Source organism: Hippichthys cyanospilos, chromosome 15 (genome assembly GCF_059441005.1).
Source record: "Hippichthys cyanospilos isolate Australia breed blue-spotted pipefish chromosome 15, RoL_Hcya_1.0, whole genome shotgun sequence".
Lineage (NCBI taxonomy): Eukaryota > Metazoa > Chordata > Actinopteri > Syngnathiformes > Syngnathidae > Hippichthys > Hippichthys cyanospilos.
The window spans coordinates 7,136,193-7,158,056 of NC_142383.1; the positions used below are offsets into that span (position 1 = coordinate 7,136,193).

A 21,864-nucleotide genomic window follows, 5' to 3' on the forward strand; every position below is an offset into this window, starting at 1 on the left:
GTTCAAGATGAGGCCTTGTTTGTTGACAGCTTCACAGGGACGCTCTAGCCATCTTGTTGATTAAAATGATCCAAAGCCACAAGCTCTAATTTTCATCCACTTTGAATAGATTTTGTTCAGGCCTTGAAGACTTTGTTTTTGTATAAATCAAAAAATGGACATTTATTGTCCAATGTGCATTTTTGTCAGTAACTCAAAACCAATTTCCTGACACACTTGGTTTCTGTCAAAACATTCCCCTATATATTTAAAGTATATCCTTCTCCCATTCAGCAATGCAGGAGGATGCCCTGAAGCTTGTGCTGTTGGCTCTGGAGGATGGTTCCGCACTGTCCAGGAAAGTGCTGGTGTTGTTTGTAGTGCAAAAGTTGGAGGGGCGCTTCCCTCAGGCTTCCAAAACCAGCATAGGCCATGTGGTGCAGCTCCTCTACAGGGCCTCCTGCTTTAAGGTACAGTGTAACTTTTTCAATGTCCTCCAAGGAAAGGGCCCTTACTGAACTTGAAAAAAATATTATCCAACAGATGAACAAAGGTTTATCATTTCATAAGATGGACATTTGTGGGTGAAATATTTATCAACATTTTACAGCAGTTGCTCTGAGGTTTTGTAAGTTGAATTTACCTTTAATCAGTCCAGTTAAAAGGGCCAAAATTTGCTGAGTATCATTCACACATTACACATAATCCTACACTAAAATGTGTTGCTTTTCTTCCAATGAAGTTCCATCACTCACCCATTTCTCAACCAATTCACTGATAAGATTCTCCTCACTGTAAACACCCTGTGACCTGTTTTACTTTCTTATAATGCTACATTTTCTATTCCTATTAAAATGAATGAAAAAAATTTCCCAAACTTAAATAATTATTTCATTTTTTCTCACCTAATTCAAACTATGCCAACTTACTCATTTTTGGTTCATTCAGTACTTCTTTGTAATTACCACTTCCTTCAAGTTCCCACTTTTTTATAGCCTTATTTCTCCTTAACAATGGAGTCAATATTTACATTCTTTTTACACATTACTTGACTGAGGCAAACCATTCGAATTTTGAAACTGGTACTGTAAGCGCGTTGAGGAATATAGACAATTTTTAGGCACTTTATCAGTTATCATACTCCCAATGTGTTGACTTCTAACCAATAGAATTATCAAGTCAGAAGAAATTTTGCATAGTTACCTCTTCACTTATTTCTTGACTAATTCCAATAAATCTAACATCTGTCAAGCTCGTTCAGGGCATCTATGGAACAATTTATCACACGTGTATTTACATTAGATCCTCCTCATATATTTTTTGACAGATTTAAACTATTCCAGCATCAGGTTTCCCATTCTATCACATTGTGAAGTTACAGTAGGTGTATGAAAAACAAGACAAAAAACTAGTAGAGGAAAATAAAAAACATATATAAAACAATGAAATGATTCAACAAGGACCCTTGTACCTGTGTCATCATGTTAGAATGGATTGGCCCCGTATTTCCATTGCTGTCTTGTTATGCTTGTTTTCCACTGCGCAGTTTGATCTTAACTTGGCATCAGTTGTAGGTTGTTGTTTTTCCCACTTGGAAATAATCCTGTCGGAAAATGCAAAAGACAAAGCACATAAAATGAATGTGGACACCAAATCATACACCAGAGACATGTACAGTATGATTGTACATCTCTGTATGCGGCTGATGCTGTTCAATTTTATTCGTATGGAGCCTCGGGCAGCCAGAAAACAAACCACTGGAGCAAACTGAACAGTGGGGAGCATACAACTAAAGCGTCTGCGGTTAATAAGGCAAAGCAACAGGAGACTGTAATGCGTTTTTGATAACGCGCCCTTCGTAACCTCGAAACATCATAAAGCGAGCACCCCAGTAGATGCAAAAGTCAAATACGAGTAACTAATACGCGGACACCCATGGACATCCACATGTATTTCTGTGCCTGTTACCCGATGATGCACATTGCTGGCAGGGCACAAATGCCAACTATTTCCTGGTGATGTAACAGCATTCTATATTTGCATCACCGTCCTGCCCTGTCTTGCAAGACGGATGCGAGATACAGAAGTAGGTCGTGGCAGAGCAAAGACATGAGATGAGGACGACTTAGTTTCATGCTGAGCTGAGTTAAGCTGATTGGTGTGATGTAGTCTAATGATGATTACTCATAGGGCAGATTCTGAGAAAGGGACACTCCCCTTTTCTTGATCTGAATTTGAGTTGACATATCTGAAGATTCATCACACTGTTGACTTTTTTTTGCATGTATACGTCTATATATTAATCCAATCAACTAAAGATTCATTGCCTCATACCATGTTGAACTATGTCATACCATATTGAAATCAAAACAGCTTTGCATATAGCAAAAACTGCATCAATGTATATGCATAAATCAGCATATAGTACTGTCAAAAAGTTCTTTACAACTGCTTTACTGGAAAAGTAAATGTCTTTTTAGCTAGTTAGCTACAAGTGGCTAATGTTTTACGAATACGTCTTAACTACAGTTTAAATTTCAGGGCAAAGTGTTTTCACATCATTAGAACCTACCGCTACATTTTTGTTCCCCTGATTCATCTTCCAGGTGACAAAGCGCGATGAAGACTCCTCTTTGATGCAGCTGAAGGAAGAATTCCGCACATACGAGGCTCTCAGGAGAGAACATGATGCTCAGATCGTACACATCGCTATGGAAGCTGGCCTGCGCATCTCGCCAGAGCAGTGGTCCTCTCTGTTGTACGGGGACTTGGTCCACAAGTCGCACATGCAGTCCATCATTGACAAGGTCTCATTCCCTAGAATCGGTTATGGTGTACAAAAATAAATATATTTTAAGTTATCCTCTTTTATTGATAGAAAATGCAAATGACAATGACAATATTCAATACAATAATCAATACAATATCCACAATAATACGAGAAATATGTTTTTCTTTACAGATAAATGCTACTTATGCTGATATATAGATGCCCATGATAGCTGCAAAGCACCCAATAAAGTTCCTTGGGTCGGTTGGTTGCCAGCCAATTGCAGGGCACACAGCGACAAACAACCATTCACGCATGTTTCCAAAAACATAAAATATTTCATGTTGAATGCTGACAAGCATCCTGACGAATAAACTTGAATTGTTAGCCAAAAGTGATTAACCAACCATGATTGAATTTCTCAAACTTAATTTTGGCAGCCAAAGTGTGTCATGGGTTCATTTTTGTTAAGTTGTTTGAGACTTTTTTGATCATTCAAACAGTGCTTGTCAATATTTCGGCAGTATGTGATGCAATTTAAATTGGGTGAATCATGTCATTGGAGAAAGTACATCCCATTGACATAATGCGTTACCATAGCCTCAACCCTAACCTTAACCATCACAGCAGATTGCCCAAGGCAAAACCTTACCCTAAATGCAACCAAAATCCAATTCTAATCCATACTCTAAAACCAAGTTTTGACCCTCAAAAAGTGGTCTGAAGTTGTAGAGACCCAACCAAAATTCAGTTAGAACATATAAGAAAAAGTACATCTTGACCCTCAAAAACTGTTTGGACTTGTGGGGTCCAACGAAATGGTCCCTGCAAAGACAGTAAAATCCAGGATTTAGTCCATACCATTTAGCAAAAACCAAAGGCATCCGCCCACAAATATATATACATTACCATATAATTTAAAGACCTTAATAATGACCATTTATTGTTGTGTAGTTGCAGTCTCCTGAGTCGTTTGCAAAGAGTGTCCAGGAGCTGACCATCGTCCTGCAGAGGACAGGAGACCCGGCCAACCTCACCAGCCTGAGGGCTCACCTCGAGCTGCTGGCCAACATAGACCACAATACAGGTATACAGGTATTTGAAAATTAACTTAAGAATAGGAGCTAATTAGTGCGCTGGGCTCTGATGATGAGTACTCATAGGGCAGATTTTGAGAAAGGGATACTCCCTTTTGCTGATCTGATTTTGAGTTGAGATTTCTGAAGATGCCTCATGCGGCTGTACAAAAAAAAACATTGCTCAAAGAAATCTCTGTAGGCATCATCACTGTGCCTTAGAGTCAAATACTATAACCTGGAATGCTGAGAACACCTCAATACGAAAATGTTTTTGCAAAGTGATGTTATTTGTATGCGTAGATGATGCAGCACCATCCTGGGAGGAGCTGGAAAATGTGATGTTGGCTGTAAAGTCGGTGGTTCATGGCCTGGTGGAATTCATCCAAAACTTCAGCAAGAAGAGCCACGAGAACCCACAGGTAGTCACTTTACTATGCAACATGCAGTTTTTCATCTTTGAATGGTTAAAACGAATGGACACTTTTTTTGTGTCTGCAGCCTCAGGTGAACAGCAAGTATAAGACCAGCATGTGCAGAGATCTTCGTCATCAGGGAGGTTGTCCAAGAGGAAGTAACTGCACATTTGCACATACACAGGATGAACTGGAGAAGTGAGTGAATGACTGTCTATCTATCTATCTATCTATCTATCTATCTATCTATCTATCTATCTATCTATCTATCTATCTATCTATCTATCTATCTATCTATCTATCTATCTATCTATCTATCTATCTATCTATCTATCTATCTATCTATCTATCTATCTATCTATCTATCCATCCATCCAAACTGCAATAAATCAAGAAACTGCCAAGCAAAAAGCAGAATACCTATTATCAGAACTCCAATTATATACTGGAGATGGAAAAAAAACGCTGGGCAGATTATCACACTTAACAAGGGTTGTAAATTCATCTGCAAATATTCCATTTAAGCAGGCGTCTTCACCCTTACGCAATAGTCCCTTTTGGTCATTGGCATCGAGAGACCTCCTGGTCATGGTTTTTAGAAATTAAAAGTGTTAAATTTATCCAGATTTCGTCTGAGGAACAAGAAGAGTGGAAGTGTTAGCCGTGCATTCCTTCCATCTGGGGGTAAGACCTTCACGGTGGAGGGAAGCGTCCACACTGATGAGTCTGCAGGAGTTGGAGAGGACACCTTGACACAGGGAGGCCCTCACCCACAACTTATCTCCAGAGGAGCTGACACCATGGAGGGCATTAAGAAAATGGTGTCCAGTGAATCCATTGGGGCATGTGGATCCAATGGGCTGGGTGGCGCCAGTATGACCTTATTGAGCTCATCCGAACAGTAAGTGTATTTCCTATCTAGTAGGATGAGCTTGTGCGCAAACTCTATTCCCGCAAACGGTACGATAATGAAACAAAGAAATCACAATCTTAAGAAGTTACAATATTCCAAACCGTAATTACTTTCTATTTGAGGAAGCCTGTGTCCCCGACCAAAACTCCCATCAGTCACTCGGCAGCGTCATCTCCTTTGACCGCCGTGGGACGAGAAACTGATGTTGTAAGGGCTCCAGTTTCCAAACATGGTGGTCCCGTCATGCTGCGAGTGCCTCATCCCTCTCAGGCCTCGGAGGTCTTCTACCAGGAGCGACAATCCACGTACGACACGGCCCATTACCAGCCAAACTGTGAGTGTTACTTTGAATACGATTTTTCTTCAAATAGTGGCCGTTAATTAAACTAAAAGGGATATTAGGGGCAGAGGAAGTTTAAAAATATTTTTAAGACAGAGATTCTCAACTTGTGACTTGCGAAGTGCAATGTAGGCTTCCATTAGTGGTAAGGGAAGAATCCCTGACTTGGGCTTTTTTTTTTTTTTCTAAATTCTGTACTCAACATTTGCTACTAAGACTTCCATTTTATTTAACTTTTAAGACCTAAATATGTACATTCAACATGTGAGAACTGTTTTTTTTTTTAATGCAGGTATAAATATGCAGGTAGATCTTTATCTTTTATATGCAATAAGTTTTCATTGTATTATTGTTTATTCTTTCTATTCGTAAGTTTAATTAATTTAAGAGGCTAAATTGTCCTTAAGTCTGAATGATTATCTATCTGTTTTTGTCCTACGATTCACTGCCGACCAGTTAGCAGTGTGACTTACCTCTCATATAAAGCCAGCCCGCAACTCCTATTTGAGGATAAATTGTCCATAGAAGAAATGGTCTGTTTGTTTTGCTCTATTTAAGTGAGGTTCAAACTTTGCGTAATGTGGCATTCAGTATTATTAAATATCAAATAGGAATGAAAATAAGCACACAATACGAATAAAAACCCTGCCTTGTTTTTGGCTATTTTGATTACGAAATATTTTCTGGTATTTTATGTAAAATGAGGATTAATGGATTACCAAAACTCATTTGACATTTGAAATGTATTTCAACACACAAAAATAAAGAAACATTGATTGCTAAATTACTGAAATACTTCATTACCTAAAGTAACTGATTACCTTAGTAATTATGTATCTAAAGTAGCTGATTACTTTTGCACTAAATGACTCTCTTTTTTTATTTATTTATTTTAATGTTGGGGACCGGAATTACTGAAGGAGCTGTATGAGTATCACAAAGTAAAAGAGAGAAATGTAACAAGAGACGTTTTTAAGTGGGCTTACGTAACGTACTGGTACGCTCGAGGCAAAAATTGGGCAGTGCTGGTACACCATATTTATAGAGAACAAAATAAAATATATTTTTGTGCTTGTCCCTCAGCAGGTTCCTACTACCCATCTACAATCCATCCTCCACACAAACCATGCATGGCTCGCTTCCTCAGATCTTCCAATGTCCCTGAATCTTCTCTGCCGCCGTCCACCTTTCCCGGTGAGCCTCAAATATCCCATCAACCCGTCTCCTCTTTTTCTGCGGAATACGCACCGCATCCGCCGAGGGATCGCATGGGACCGCCTGTCTTCCACCACCATCCAGGGCAGCCTCAGTATGGGCCTCTGTCTTCTACCCACGGGGTTTATGCACCTCTCTATGACAGCAGAAGAGTGTGGCGACCTCAGGTTGAGCCTTGTGTTCATCATATTGAAAATGTACAGACTTTTCTCTTATTCACAGACGGTATTTGTCTAATTCCAATGCAGCTGTACCATCGAGAAGATGCCAGAAGTAATTCGTTGCCTCCGGAGGTCCTGCATTCGTCCGTCTACCAGCCTCCACTCAGGGAGAGATTCAACTCGCTAGACAGCAACTTCTACTCTGGATCTGATCAACGTGCAGCGCTGCACAGGGTAGGTGCAAATAAATTACACTCAAGTGTATAACAATGAGAATATCACAAATGTTCATTTCATTCAGGATTTAAATACAAAATGTTGAAATAGTCAAATTATGCTGACTCACTAAACACAGCAAGTACTTTTCAGGAAGTGTTTTTTTTTACTGCCTTTTTTCTGTAATTATAAATTATGTGGGCTGTTTCTTACAAAAAATGTGAATTTCTTGAGATGAATTGAATATGTTTTCGTTCCCTATTAATTGTTCAAATGATAAACGAAAAAATCATGAAAGTAAGCGGAGCAAATTGGTGATTTTGCAAATGTCACTTTTTCAATTTATATTTTGAATTGATTGAACTTTTTTGATTAACATTCATCTTTATTGCGATACACTACACGCTATGTGGATACAGTTATAGCGATACTATCGAAAAAATGTGTTTGCTTTTAGAGGTATGTTGAACTTGCGCTGCTTCAATTTAAAAGTGTTCGACGGTTTGTTGCTTGGAGACTCATTTAAATATTGATCTCCATATGGTGGCCACGAAGTAATCTAGCTGCAAACGGCAGAGCTACAAGAATGAGGCAAACAAACAAACAAAACAACAAATGCAAACAAATAAGGAAACTAATTGAAAACAAAATAAGGCAAAACTGCAACAACAAAAAACAAAATCACAAAAACAAAATGGAAGCTGGTCAAAGCATTTTGGTCATGCCCCCTCGCGGTGTCACTTCTGTTTTGTGGTATCAATTTGCAGCATGTTTTGTCGTTGCAGCTGTTTTTGACTTTTTTTTTCTGCATTTGTTTTATGTTTGCCTCCATGTCACTTTTGCTATTTACTTTTTGTGTGTAGTTCCAATAATTTAGTTTTTTTACGTCATCATCGGTCTGACATTTTTTCAAACTGAAAATGGTAGGTGAATCTCTCACTCTCATCATCCAATTGCCAGTCTATCGCTCACTCCCATCATCATCGCCCTACCCACTTGTGGTGTTGTACGTTTGCTTCCATTTAATTTCTGTGATTGGATCTTTCTTCTGCGTTTTTGTCATCTGTTTGCAACATTTGTTGCCGGCGCCGCTTTAAAATGCACTCCAAACTACACCAGTGAAAATAGTGGCTACACTTTAATAAACGACGTAATGAATTTTTATTTCTCTTCTCTAACTAGGCAGCAATTTTTTTACGACTGATACCACTGTCATGATAGATGTAGACATATCTGTAAAGTATCTGTAAAGCTGAAGGTCTGAAAGTGCTTATGATTGTGGAAACATTCAGAACAAAAGTTGCTGAACTTTTCAACAGTGAGTAAAAAGCATGAAGACTGCGGAAAACATAAGATTCTAATACGTACTGTAGTGTGATGTATAATCTTAATTTTGATCTGATATTTTGTAAAATCATTATTACGTTTCATTCCCTAAGGTACTGTTCTTTGTAGTTTTAATTGAAAAGATGATATCTTAAAACAACAACATACAGTACATAAATACATTTCAAAGGTAAATTACAAGTGCAAGGTTTGCATTATGTCTGCGTAATGAGACCGCTCTCTATTTATGCTTATTAAAATGCATGGTCCAGCCAACCTGAATCAGTATGGAATTTTTATTCTTTGGTTTCAAACTGCAAAAGCCATATTTTCCCTGAGTTTGTCTTCCTACGCCCACATGTCACCTCTCCCTTCGCTGCCAGTCTTGGAGCCCTCTGTATGTAGTCCAGCCTCCTACTTGCACCTACCAAAAATGTCTCTGCCTCCCCCACTGCGTTGTCTCATCGTCTTATTACATCACTTTACATTTATTGTGATTGCAGTGTATTATTGAAAATATGGACAATCAAACATTAATCAAAGCTGTTGTTGGATGGATATTTTTAGCTCTTTATCAGCTTCATGCCTCTTGTTTCCCCCCCCCCCCCAAAACCTGTTAATAATCCATGTAAGTCTCATCATTTACCTTCTTTCTCACTTGTATCCGTTCTTTTATTTTTTTCCAGGAGTACGGCCGTGTTCCTCTTGTCTATGACGACCTGTTCCGACGTAAGCAAGAGCAGTGGGCCCATCACCACCACCATCATCATCATCACAGCACCAGCAGGCCCTCTCAGCCCTCTGCAATTTTCCACATTGATTTTGGACCTGAGGTATGCAACAAATTAGTGACGGCGCGGATCGCAATTACTAGTTATTACATGAAGCAGAGGTACCCGATGACTTAACCGCTATGCTTAATTGAATTCCCGCTCTAAGCTTCCGCCAGGCCCGCGACTATGCAAGTGTGAGATAGTTGCTTAGCAACTGTGGACGATGAAATCGTGGCTCGACTGCGGGGTGCGTGGGTGCATGTGTGAGAGAAAAAGCATCACTCAAGACTTTTAACAAGCAACGATTGCATTCTGCTGACAAAAGTTTTGCTAAAATTGTCCGTAATGTACAAAGACTGAAGATCCTTGAAAGCTTTTTTTTTTTCTTTTCATGAGGAAACTACAAAAGAACACTCAACAGAAGTCAACTTTTTACAAATATTCCAGCACTCAGTCAACAATTTTCAATAATAGATTGCGTCCACCGAAGATTTTCAAGAAATACATGTCAGAAGCCTAAATTGTTACACTCATTAACTCATTATTTATATTTATTTTATTCTATTTATATTTTGCTATGTTTGACACAACCCCGTTACACATATTTTGACCCCTGAAAAGCATCCATGTTCAAAAATAGAAATGTTTTACAATAAATGCAAGTAGTATTTTATCCATGCATATTTTTTGTGAAACTCTGCTAATAAAGTATGCTGTGTTACAGCCTAAATGCTAGCTAGCTGATTAGTTGCTAAGCTAATTGTTGAGAAAAAAAGCAGCCAAAAATTCAAAAGTAAAACTTTGATATCCATGCCTTTTTCTGATTATATGAGTAAAAGGGTTGCAGAGATGCATTACTGAGTCAAAATTTTACAGTTTGAGGTTATTTAACATGTACCTTTTTTAAAATCAAAATGTACCGTTTTGCAGTGCATCTTATTGAAGGCAAAATCAGAAGGCCAAGACATGTTACCTGTCAGTCACATGTCTTATGATAAATACAAACATTCAACCCAACATTGACAACATCCCTGTGGGAATTGAACTCACACTCCCAAATCCAAACTGTTTCACCATCAGTGACTTCAAATGAAAGGAGTTAATCATTTTGAGACTAAAATAATAATTGATAGATTATCCAAATGTTGAGCTGTGATTTGACTTAAATTTCTTTACTCAACTGGAAGAAAATTAGCTAGTAATTACTCATTGAATCATCTTTGTAATATGTTATTTTAATGGGATCAGGGCATATCTGAATCTTCTGGGCTCCTGTTTAAATCCAAATGTTAAAAATTCAATTGTACAATTTATAGACATAGTCACTAATGAATCAATTCATCCATTGTATCTGACAACAAAGGAGACCGTGTCGGACCTTGACCAGGATGAATGGTATAGAAAAGGGTTGCTGACAATCACAGCAAGATTTTGTGTGTGTTTCAGCATGTGGAGAGCACCGCAGGTCAGTGTATGAGCTGCCGCTTGAGAGGCGAGGAGAGCTTGGCACACTATTCGCCGTGGTCCTGCGGCTCCACCGTCGGCTCCTGTCTCAGCCCCTTTGAGCCCGAGGCTCTCACGGCACCAGCGGCTCACTCTTCTCTGGAGCAGTCGGTGAGCTTATTCTTACACCACTGCTACATTCTTGAAAGGGAAAGGAAGATGAAAAAGTAGCTTCCTTGAACAATTGCAGAGAAAAAAGTTGATCAGTCTGCAAGTAGCCGAAAGCCGTGATATTTAATAGATGTCATACTGTGATATTGAATCAACCTAATTATTAGCGGTGTCCAAATAAAGGTTCATGAAGCTTCATGTGATATTTCTGATCTTCACTAAATGGGATTCTAAGTTTAAAGATGCAGTAGGAAAATGTATAGGTGCATTTCCACTGCTCTACTGTTTATGTTTCAACCAAGACCACCACCTAGAGGAATCAAAATATACTACAAATGCTTCATGAAGCTTCATTTTCCCATCACTATTAATTAGGAACATTCAATACCGCTTTGTCAGACTGCCAGAGTGCACCAACTCTCGAATCGTCACGGATACCGATACCAAATCTGATACAAATGGTGCTTTTGGTACACAACTTCCCCCCCAAAAAACAATGACATATCATTTTGCAGAAGGACCGAACTATTCCAATATAGCACTTATCTTAACATTTAATAAGTTAAATGACAATTTGTGATTATATTAATCGGCTGCTATCACAATTAGCGATACCGTGAAATAAGGCCAGATATCAGCCAAATACCAATATTTGTCATCAATACTTGCCCCTAATTATAACAATATAATATATTGTCAAAAATAAATAGTCACCACCTTGTTTTGATCAAAAGAATAGATGAACTGATGTCAACTTGTGAATGTAAGAAAATAGCAATCAATTTGAAGATTTTTTTACTTTATTTTACTAACTTTGCCCAACACGATACTGTATTTAAGTACAATTGTGCTCATAATTTCACATAACCTCGGGGTATGTGAATTTATGAGCACAACTGTATATATCTCTCTTCACCTCATGTTGGCAGACTATACTGACCCCATACTATACTGTATATATATGTACAGCTGTGTTCACAAGTTCAGATACAGTATCGTGTAAGCCAAAGAGAGTAAAATTAAGTAAAAACAATCAATTAAATATTAAATTCAATTATTATATTAAATTAAATACCTTGGGGATGTAAACTAATCCACACAACTGTAAACAGTTTATCACCATTCACCTATACTTGTCAGACAAACAGTTGTACGTTTACACACCTAAGGGGGTATGCACAACTGTACATACTGTACACAGTTTAGTGTGGGGCAAAGGGAGTAAAATTAAGTAAAAATATTAAAATTAAATACTCCTAAGGTTTGTACATTTATGAACATGACTGTCACCATTTTCCATCCATCCTTCCATCCATAAATCAGTTTATTTAGTTAAAAAAATCTTATTTGGTATGGGGCTTCTTCAGATAAAAGTCCAAAATTCTCATCCAAAATGATTGAAACAATCTATCATACGCTTTCCTCAATTGCACACTTTTTTTTCACAGGAATTGGACAGCTGCAGCAGTGGCAGCGGTGTTAGCAGCAGCAGCAGTGGCGGAAGTGTTAGCAGTGGTGGCGCCGCAAAGCGCTGGCTGCACTCGTTAGATCACTACAGGCGACTGAAAGAAGAGGACCCCATTATTCCCTTCAGCGAGGGCCCCATCATCTCTAAGTGGGGAGCCATATCCAGGGCGGCACGCTCGGGCTACCACACCACTGATCCTGTGCAAGCCACTGCTTGCCAGGGTAGCGCCAGCACCACGCCCATCAACTTTAGAGGTGAGCTGGGACAAGTTCTGAAAGTTTGGATTTTTTTGTGTATGTGTATAATATATGTGTATGTGTATAATATACAGTATGTATGTATGTATGTATGTATGTATATATATATATATATATATATATATATATATATATATATATATATATATATATATATATATATATATATATATATATATATATATATATATATATATATATATATATATATATATATATATATATATAATGTGTGTGTGTGTGTGTGTGTGTGTGTGTGTGTGTGTGTGTGTGTGTGTGTGTGTGTGTGTGTGTGTATATGTGTATATATAGCATGAGTGCCATATGGGACAGAATAATGATGTGTAAATGTAAAGTCCTCATCAAGAACAGCTGAGTATGTTTTCAGTGGAAGCATATTATTTGAGATTGACTCACTCTGGTGGTTGCAGCCAAGCAGTGCACTTCATTTTGCTTTAGCTGCTTCAGAACATTAACTCGAGTCAACACACACTTGGGTGCCCAGAATGTTTGAACGGTTTTAGGATTTTGTTTTTAAGTGCTAATAAGTGTTTTGAAATTAGTTTTCTATTTATGCAACAAACCTTGTCTTTCAAGTGTGTGTATTTATAGGGATTATTTCACTCTTATTAGAAAATAAACAATGGCCATTTTTGTTATCCTCGAATTAATTAATAATCAGTTAATTATCAAAAATATCAATACTACAACAACTGGAGCTAATTCAAAGAAACCGTCACATTTTTTTTTTTTTTTTTGTCTGAGCAGCCCAGAAATTGTTAAAATAGTTTTGGCGCTTGTGGATTCAAAAGAAAATAAAGCAACAATTTGGTGACGCACACAAGCTTCCAACAGACACATTTTAGCCTCTTACAATGAGCATGTTGCTGTTTAAAATACTATTATTCTTGAATGGTAAAGTAAATGTGTTATTCATTTTAAGGTGAGCTTCAAAGTCTCCTTTTTAATTGCATCTTGATTGTTTTCAAAATCCACTGTGCTAGTGTATAAAGGTAAAATAATCAAAGTGTGTTGTCCAAATATGTCTGCACCTAATTTGGTCCTTGACATTTTAGTCAATTTTTATCATTATATTTTCCAGATTACAACCGCCACTTGGAACGCAATGAGTACAGGTGGAACTCAAGAGGATCGGACTCTTCCAGCCATTCGAGTTTTCTAGAGAGGTATAACAGACTATTTCAGGGGTGCAGACAGAAATCTTTCATTGGGGTGGCTAGGATAACAAAAACACTTCACTGAAAGGTGGTGTGATACGTCATTTGCATTTTTTGCCTGTTATTGTTTTAAGCAATGATTTTGATTGACATCGACTATAGATTATTTTACAAGTTCATTATTTTCATTTATTGTCACTATAAATAACCAAAGGCAGAGTATAAAGTTTAAAACTACTGCATCATGTGAAAATGGCAAAAAAAATGTCCACCAATTACACATTTTGTGTTCATCTTGACTGATTCTTACACTGTAATGGGAAATTATTCTACTAGAGATGCAAAAACGATTCTGATATTTTATGATTCCTCTAGATGGTGCTCTTGTTCGGGTTAGATGAAGCTGAACATTAGTGCAGTTGATACTGTATGTATTAAATCCACAGTATATCTTTGGACCGTCCAAAAATATTACAAGTGCGTCACAAAGCTTCATTTATCCATCATTGCATTCTACTTTAGAGGATGTGGAAAAAAAAAACAACAGCAACAAAAGCCTTTAACTTGAATCGCTAACAGTTTTATTGTCACCTGTGCCTTCTTCCATACATTTATTATTTTAGTGAGCAGCTTTGTGGACATTCGTCAAGTGAAAAAATCACATGTGATCTGCAAAGCCACCAGACATCCTTTGGCTTGGAACGAGACCATGACGAGTGTGAGCCGGGCCCAGAACGAGACATTGAGCTTGAGCTGTCTGCTCTGGACATGGACTCTGAGTCACAGGACATCAAGTCTCAGGTAGAGCCCGATCTGAGGAAAAAAAAAAAAAAAGTTGTTGCTCATTTGAAAATTGTAGAAGCTTTTTGGTCCCACATTTATTTGAACATTATCTATCATTGCAGATAATTGAAATAAATGTCATTTATCTGCCTAAAGGTGTCATAAATATTGTTAATGGTTACCTTAAAGGGAGTACCTGTAACTTTTTTTCATGCGCCTGTGAGAGCTTTAGGGGCATTACGGTAAATTCAGCAATACACACTCCTCCTCCGGCTGTCTGTAGCTAACAGACATAGCGGACTCTGGAGGAGTGCCACCCCCCATGTAACATAATTTAATTATAACTAGACCTACCATAATATTTAAAACATAGAGTACTGTTGGTCATTAAGAACACATTTATTTGCAATAATCCAACAAACCTGTTTGCCACTTCTTTAGAAGAATATTTTTAACAGCGACTTTTAAGAATAGAGTTTGTTTTTATTAAAAATAAGATGAAGTCAACATTTGTTACTGCTTTGCAACAGTTTATAATTTAAAAAAATTGAAAAATTTAAAAAAGTCTTGTCCTTTCTGCCTTCAAGGATTCTTTGAACCTGGGCACGCCGTATTCTGAGGATGCTTCTCACCTCCTGCCACCAACCTGCTCCTCTCCGCTCCTGTCAACTCCGTTGGATGAACAACACCATGCCGGGGACCCTTCAACGGACAAGATGGACACTTACCTGCTGAAAAAGATGGCCTTCAGGTGACTTTCAGAGGTGGGCAGTTCGTCTGTACCGACGGACTGTCTGTCTTTTAAAAATGACAGACCAAGACTGACAGAACAGTAGATTTCATCTGTCATTTTATTCCGCCATGAGAATCATACCACCTGTGTAACTGCGGGTAACAGTTCATTACCTCGCCCAATTTAAACTTCAAAATTTCTGAGAAATTTTTAAGCTGCCATATATATGGAAGCATCAAGGCATGAAAACACCAGGTTAAAATGCTGCAAGCATCCAGGAGTAACGAGAATTAGTATGCAACAGCTGCTTTTAAGAGAAAAAGTTTCTTTAATGCATAGCACTGTAAGTAACACTTTTGCCTAACTGATGGTTGCCAGCATGGCTGAGATTTCAATGTTCGTGCTGTGTTTCAGAGTCATGGTTTCATGAGCTGAAATACATATTGCACACACATCTTGCTCAGTCTATTCACTGTACATACATAAAGTAAAAAGCAATCTTTAGAATCAGGTATGAACATGATTTAAATGAAGAAATCGCTTGCACGTTGTTGAGCAAAGCATTGTGGAATGCTTTTCCACAGGCAAAGATGTGACTGTCATTCCTGTAACCAATGGGCAAATCGCAAAGTGACAATCTCACTCTGTATGTTCTCAGCCCTGAAATCCAAGTTAGATGGTAAGAAATGTAAAAAGACATGCATTATCTCGTAAATCAAGCTAAGCAAAACCTTGCTTTTTATTTGCTAATTGCAGTCTAGTCTCCGTGGCACACATGCTGTTTGATTAGCATACTCCCTAGTGGACATGATTGCTTATTTTTGTCTCATTTCAAGAAAACACATACTAGAGATTGCAGCATATGATGAGATTATATTGTTTTAAACTAGTCTACTTTTTATTATTGAACTATTGAAGTAAGCTGTTAAGCTTTTGCTTTTTGTCTTAGGCCAAGCTGTAGGGAGTAGTGTTTAATAGTGTTTTTTCAGAAATTTAATTACTTTAATTTTTTAGGATTAATATGACGAGAGCCCAGATGTCCTCTAGATTAGCGCTTTGGTTTGTAAATACTGCAAAATAAGGCTGGTCTATTCTATTCACCTTCATTTGGGCGTGCACACCTTAACTAAAATAAATAAATTATAATTATAATGATACTATTAAAAATTTGCTAGAGTGTAATATGGACCTGTTAAGATGAACACAAAGAAATTCTTCTCTGATCTGATTGCCAACAGGTATATTAGACTTTACCCGCCCAGGATTTTTTGGGCCCCTCAACAATTTTAAAAATAGCAGATTATGAATCCCATCACAAGATGGAGCACAGATGCCTTTTTGGCTGAATTTGGAGCGAAGGGGTTTGATGCAAATTTGTGACAATCAACAATAAGGGGTGAGAAGGCAGTGAAGAAGTGGCCAGACATAAAGCGAATGTTCAGTCAGGTCAAACAAAAACAGCTTGAGACAGAAATAGTGGATACAACAACTTACTGTAATGAAGTTCCTTTATAGCAATTAAATTACTCTACAACACTAAATAAATACAGTACTGCAAATGAGGTTTAAAAATAATTGTACCCTATGCCATCCACCGCAAGACTCTCAATACAGTATATCAATGTCACTGTCATAGACTCTCTGATGAACTTTCACTGGTGTGAGGTTCTTTTTAATCCTACCCTTTCTCTCTTTGATATTTACTCCCAGAAAGTCGCTGTCTCCTGCAGGCTTGGTGTCAGGTGGTCTGGCTGTGGGCAAGCTGGTGCTGCGGACCGGAACGTCCCCCTCGCCACGCTCTTGTCCCGAAACGCCCGGGGCAGAGATGCTGCTCAGTGGAAGCTAAGCGATAGTTCAAATGACATCATCCCCCGTCACACACACTTTTCATATGTTGTGATAGTTTACACACAATTACTTCTGTTGTGGTTTAACACAGCTGCCCCCTTTGTTTAGGCAAGTACGACTAATTTATACATGTGCTTTGAATTTCAAATTCCTGTGCATATCTTTTGTATTGCCCGTGCCTTGGACGAACATTGTATCCCCAAAGCCTTCCACCATCTGTCTTTACACACCTCTCGATACACACTGAGGCATTAATACAATCCTTCCATGGTATGCATTGGATAACCTTCACTAGTCCCACCATAGGAAAATCTGCAATGTTTCAGCACCGATATGAAATTGACACAAAATACACAAAAATTATCGGAATTAAAACAGATGCTACAATGTATCTGTCCACAAGGTCTGTTCCAGGTTAGATTTGTCACGTATCTAATAAAATGGAATTCAGAGGTGTTGAAACATGGGAAATGCTGAAACATGGACGATGCTGGTAATGGTGGGAAATCTTGAATAAATGTAACTGTACATGACATGAATTAACAGTGGTAAGGGTATTCAAGATGAAAAAAACATGTACAGTATTTGGAAAAAATACTGTTTCCGCATTGTGAAATAGGTTCTTAGTAGTACATTTTGAAAAGATTATTTGTAGTTCAAATTTTCATATGGGCAATGACGATTACATTTTTGCCTCTTTTAAAATGACCCGGAACATATTACGTGTGCATCGAAAATGAACTGTATATAAGGGGAAAAAAGTCTAAACACAGGCCTACAAATTTGCATTTTGACCAATTGTAATTCCCTCGAGTGACAAGTCATTCGATTGCTGTGCTTTTAGCTGATTATCTATTGAAACGCAGAAAAATTGAGTTAGATTCTGGTCATATGACCATGCCTTTTGGGTCGATGAATCAAGCAAACATGATACAACACTTTTGGTGGTTAGCATTGGAATCTCATCCCTTGCAGCAGCGAACAACAAATGTCTTCTCTTTGCTATTACTCAAAACAAGAGTCTATGATAACTCCTCTATGTCATATGATGCTTTGAACTCTGAGCCACTATTGAATGGCCAACGGCGCGATCATGAGGTCTCATGACGTACTTTTGCGTGGTTAATCATTTCTGCAGGTGTCACCAAAAATATGTTATTCAAATGTTATCAATGAATGTCATTAGATGACAAAAAAAGAACCTTTCTCAAATAATATATGAACAAATGCTTTGTTACATTTTTATTTTAAAATTGTTCATCGTGATCATCTTGACTAGTCGTTCTCCTGCAACTGTTGCTCTCAACTCCCAATAAAAACAAAATGACGTTGTTCTAAACTCATGTTCAATCAGCAATTTAGGGTGCTAACAAATAACTTCATTACACTGACATTGACAATCGTCACCTCTCATCAGCATTTACCGGCTTTGTTCTAGCTTTGTCTAGCATAAATTAGACACGAGCTAGCAATGCTCGAGTGCTAGTTTGAATTTTTTTTTCCAAATAGGCTAAATTAGATTTAAATTTTCAAGACCAAAAAAAATCGATTGTTGCTGCTCTAGAATATTCTTTAAGACCTTGCATAACTGTCAGTTCATAGCTGTGCATTATCAAATGTTTTTAATTTCTTGACCTCTTAACTCTTTCAGTGTCATGGACAAGAATTCTCCTCTTTGAAAATAGTGATAACAATAAAAATAAAATTCTTGTCAAATCCATTTTTATGGAGGGTAGCTGACACCCTTGACTAATGCTTACCTAATATAAGCCAATTGAGCACTGTAGTGACAACTGTGACCATTGGATGGCAGTGTTTCCACACATACAACATAAGTATTACCTAAATGCAATTTAAAATGAGGAATAGAAATCAATCTTTAATATAATATCACCCATATTTATATGGATATATTACACAATATTCTGTTGGCCTTGAAAGATGAGTAAAAATGCTGAATATACTGGCCCTCCAGAGGTTTCCTTTTCCCAAAATGCTTGGCACTGAAAGGGTTAATGTGTTTGAGACCGTTTGACCGTTGACGGCTTCTCCGAACTTTCGACTGGAACTACACTTGCATAGATCCTTTTGTTACCCGGTCTGTCTTTTGTTTTTTTTTTTTTGTTTTTGTGTACATTTTGTGCACTGCTAACTTCTGTGAAGTTGTCTGTCTTGAGTATTTTGTATCAGGAAAGCAGCCACTATGTTCTATTTAATAGCTAGTGTCTTAAATATTTGCCAGCTATCAGATCTTTTTTGTCAGTAAGATGCTGCAACCCTCCAATATGCTTACAACCGGCCCATATATGCATATCCAACTCATATTTTGTTATGGAATATGAGAACAGCTTGGTAAATGAATGAATATTTTGTACGTTTTTGTATGTCAACAAAGTTCAGCTCTGTGAGCCACTGTTGCGTCGCTACGTTTACAATGCTAATGATATCAGCAGTATTCTAATGAATTATTCGCGAGGACTGTGAGAAAAATACACTTGCTGTCCTGCGAGGTTTTAGTTTGCCACTGGAAATAATTGTTTCTTTCTGCTATTATAATCGTGACATAAAATATTCAGTAGTAGTACTGTGGTTCCTTATGTATTTGTTGGCCATGATGGTGGTACTTTGGATGCTCAGTATTTTTGTAGGTGGCATTGTTTTAAAATGTTTTAAAATGACTGAACCAGGACATTTATTTTCCCAAGTCCCAAGTCTTTTATTTATACAATGCATTTTGAAATATTTTTGAATAATACTCCCATGAACAACAATAATTGATTAAAAACGATGATGAAATGAAATTTTAACAAATATAGAAATACAACATTCATATTTTATTTAAAATATTTGGAAATAATATGTTTTCTAGAATCTTTTTTGCACTTCTTTTAAACTGCACCTTGTCAGGTGCCATATCCCAAAGACCATATTCCAATCTGTGGCCCCACCTTTTTTTGTCCACTATTTTAAATGGATTCTTTCGAGAGTGAGCAACACATGGTCAATTACATTGTAATATTCCTTTTTTTGAAAATTATTAATTAACATGTATTTTACTGATGTATCATTAAATGAAGTGATTTTTTTATTTGAAATGAAATAAGATAAAACATAAATATTAGTAAAATACATATCGCTTTACCTTGTATAAAATTGTTTACTCAAGTATATATATTATATACTATCTGAGCAGAGGACACTATTTGAGGAACTATTCTATCGCAGATGTTTTTGCCGATCTTTTACTTTTCAATATTATTACTGACTTATTTCTTTTCTGACTTTGCTGTTTGTGAAGCATGACTGCAAAAATGTAAATATGGACTTGCTTTGATTTCCTCTCAAAGATTCTGACTGATGTAGAGGACATTTGCAGTGCGCCGTCGCTTCAAATGCCCCCGGCATCATTCTGCATTTATTCTTTGTCAGCATGCAGTATACAGTATTGTGCCTCTTGTTGTGACAGAGTATCAATGTAGTTGTGATACAACATGCACATACACATATATACACACGACCCGCTTTAAGCACATGCCCACTGTGTGGCCACGTCAGGTGTAGAGGTTTTTGGCAGCATGATACTCGTTTGCTCATTCACACTGATTATTTTGTTTATGATTATTATTATTGGTTGTCGTGATTATATTCTTTGTTTTGATTCTAAGAACTTGTGTTTCTTAACATGTGATATAAGAGGGAAGCCTGTTTGTTAAATGTAAAATGTAAACAGATGAACCGTTTTTCTATTACTCATGTCTGTATTAGACGCTTTATTCGCAAATCTGTTGTTTGATTGAAACTATTGAAGAGATGGTACACATCCGTCATTGTACAGTATAGTAGTCCAGCGCCATCTTTAGATGGATTTATAGTCTTCTTTATATGATCCGATCAGATTTGGTTGAATGGCAGAATCAGTGGGACAGTTGTGTAATGTTTCAGAAGGAGAAAAAAAATGAAAATCCTTTAGAGACAACATAATGTTACATGTCCTCTCGTTAAAAAATACAATTATGTATTCCATTTATTTCCTTGGAAATGTCACTTTGCAAAAGGTTTCCCTTTTACCATAGGCTTATGCTTGGCTGCACTGAAGTCTGTTTTGATCAAAATGGACTTTTAACTGTTGATTTACTATGGATATCATGTGAGTGTCGGGCAATATTATACGTGTGTGTTTTCTTGTCTTTTTTTGCATCGCACAGTGATGTTAAAGAACAAAATGCTTCTGTGCTGCACTGTGACATGAGACTGAATGCATGCAAAAATAAAGCAACAGTAAACTGTGTGTTTGAGTTTTTCTTCGTGGCCGAATAACACTACAAATCCAATGCTGAAGTTAAGTGTATTTGAATATTACTCTACAATTCTTTCAAAAAGATTGAATGTATTAAAATAATTAACATTTGGCACGTTTTAGTTCAGCAAATAGAGGTGTAGGCCCCTCAAAATCTTGCCAAAAACTTAATTACAAGATGTCTATTGTTTTCATAATTTATCCTGGGAACAGACCAATTTGTGTCCATTGTAGTGGACATCTGTTTATGGTCTAAATCTGTTGATTTATTCAAGCTACCCTACAAAGTCCTAGTTGCTAAGTAAAAGACTGGTGTTTCCAATGACACCGTCTTGAGTCAAAACGGATAATGCAGCAAAACTCTATCTATCTATCTATCTATCTATCTATCTATCTATCTATCTATCTATCTATCTATCTATCTATCTATCTATCTATCTATCTATCTATCTATCTATCTAGTATCACATTTTTTGAGAGAGAAATATTTGAAGGAAACAG

At 37.3% G+C, this 21,864-nt stretch overlaps 1 protein-coding gene across 3 annotated transcripts in view; it reads left to right on the forward strand.

The window, feature by feature from the left end:
* The window catches only part of rc3h2 (ring finger and CCCH-type domains 2), a 33,421-nt gene extending 12,067 nt beyond the window's left edge, over positions 1 to 21,354 (forward strand). Inside the window, exons 5-20 of one of the 3 annotated variants that reach the window (XM_088435564.1) lie at positions 274 to 449; positions 2,586 to 2,786; positions 3,704 to 3,836; positions 4,129 to 4,247; positions 4,327 to 4,439; positions 4,867 to 5,142; positions 5,277 to 5,488; positions 6,578 to 6,876; positions 6,958 to 7,104; positions 9,099 to 9,245; positions 10,632 to 10,799; positions 12,248 to 12,521; positions 13,627 to 13,711; positions 14,326 to 14,503; positions 15,073 to 15,236; positions 16,929 to 21,354. In XM_088435564.1, coding sequence (XP_088291690.1) covers positions 274 to 449; positions 2,586 to 2,786; positions 3,704 to 3,836; positions 4,129 to 4,247; positions 4,327 to 4,439; positions 4,867 to 5,142; positions 5,277 to 5,488; positions 6,578 to 6,876; positions 6,958 to 7,104; positions 9,099 to 9,245; positions 10,632 to 10,799; positions 12,248 to 12,521; positions 13,627 to 13,711; positions 14,326 to 14,503; positions 15,073 to 15,236; positions 16,929 to 17,064 — 2,828 coding nt within the window. In that variant the 3' untranslated portion in view covers positions 17,065 to 21,354. Of the gene's footprint in view, positions 1 to 273; positions 450 to 2,585; positions 2,787 to 3,703; positions 3,837 to 4,128; positions 4,248 to 4,326; positions 4,440 to 4,866; positions 5,143 to 5,276; positions 5,489 to 6,577; positions 6,877 to 6,957; positions 7,105 to 9,098; positions 9,246 to 10,631; positions 10,800 to 12,247; positions 12,522 to 13,626; positions 13,712 to 14,325; positions 14,504 to 15,072; positions 15,250 to 16,928 lie in introns of all 3 variants that reach the window. The other 2 variants (XM_088435565.1, XM_088435566.1) reach the window with 2 other exon arrangements.
* The last annotated feature ends 510 nt before the right edge of the window (positions 21,355 to 21,864 follow it).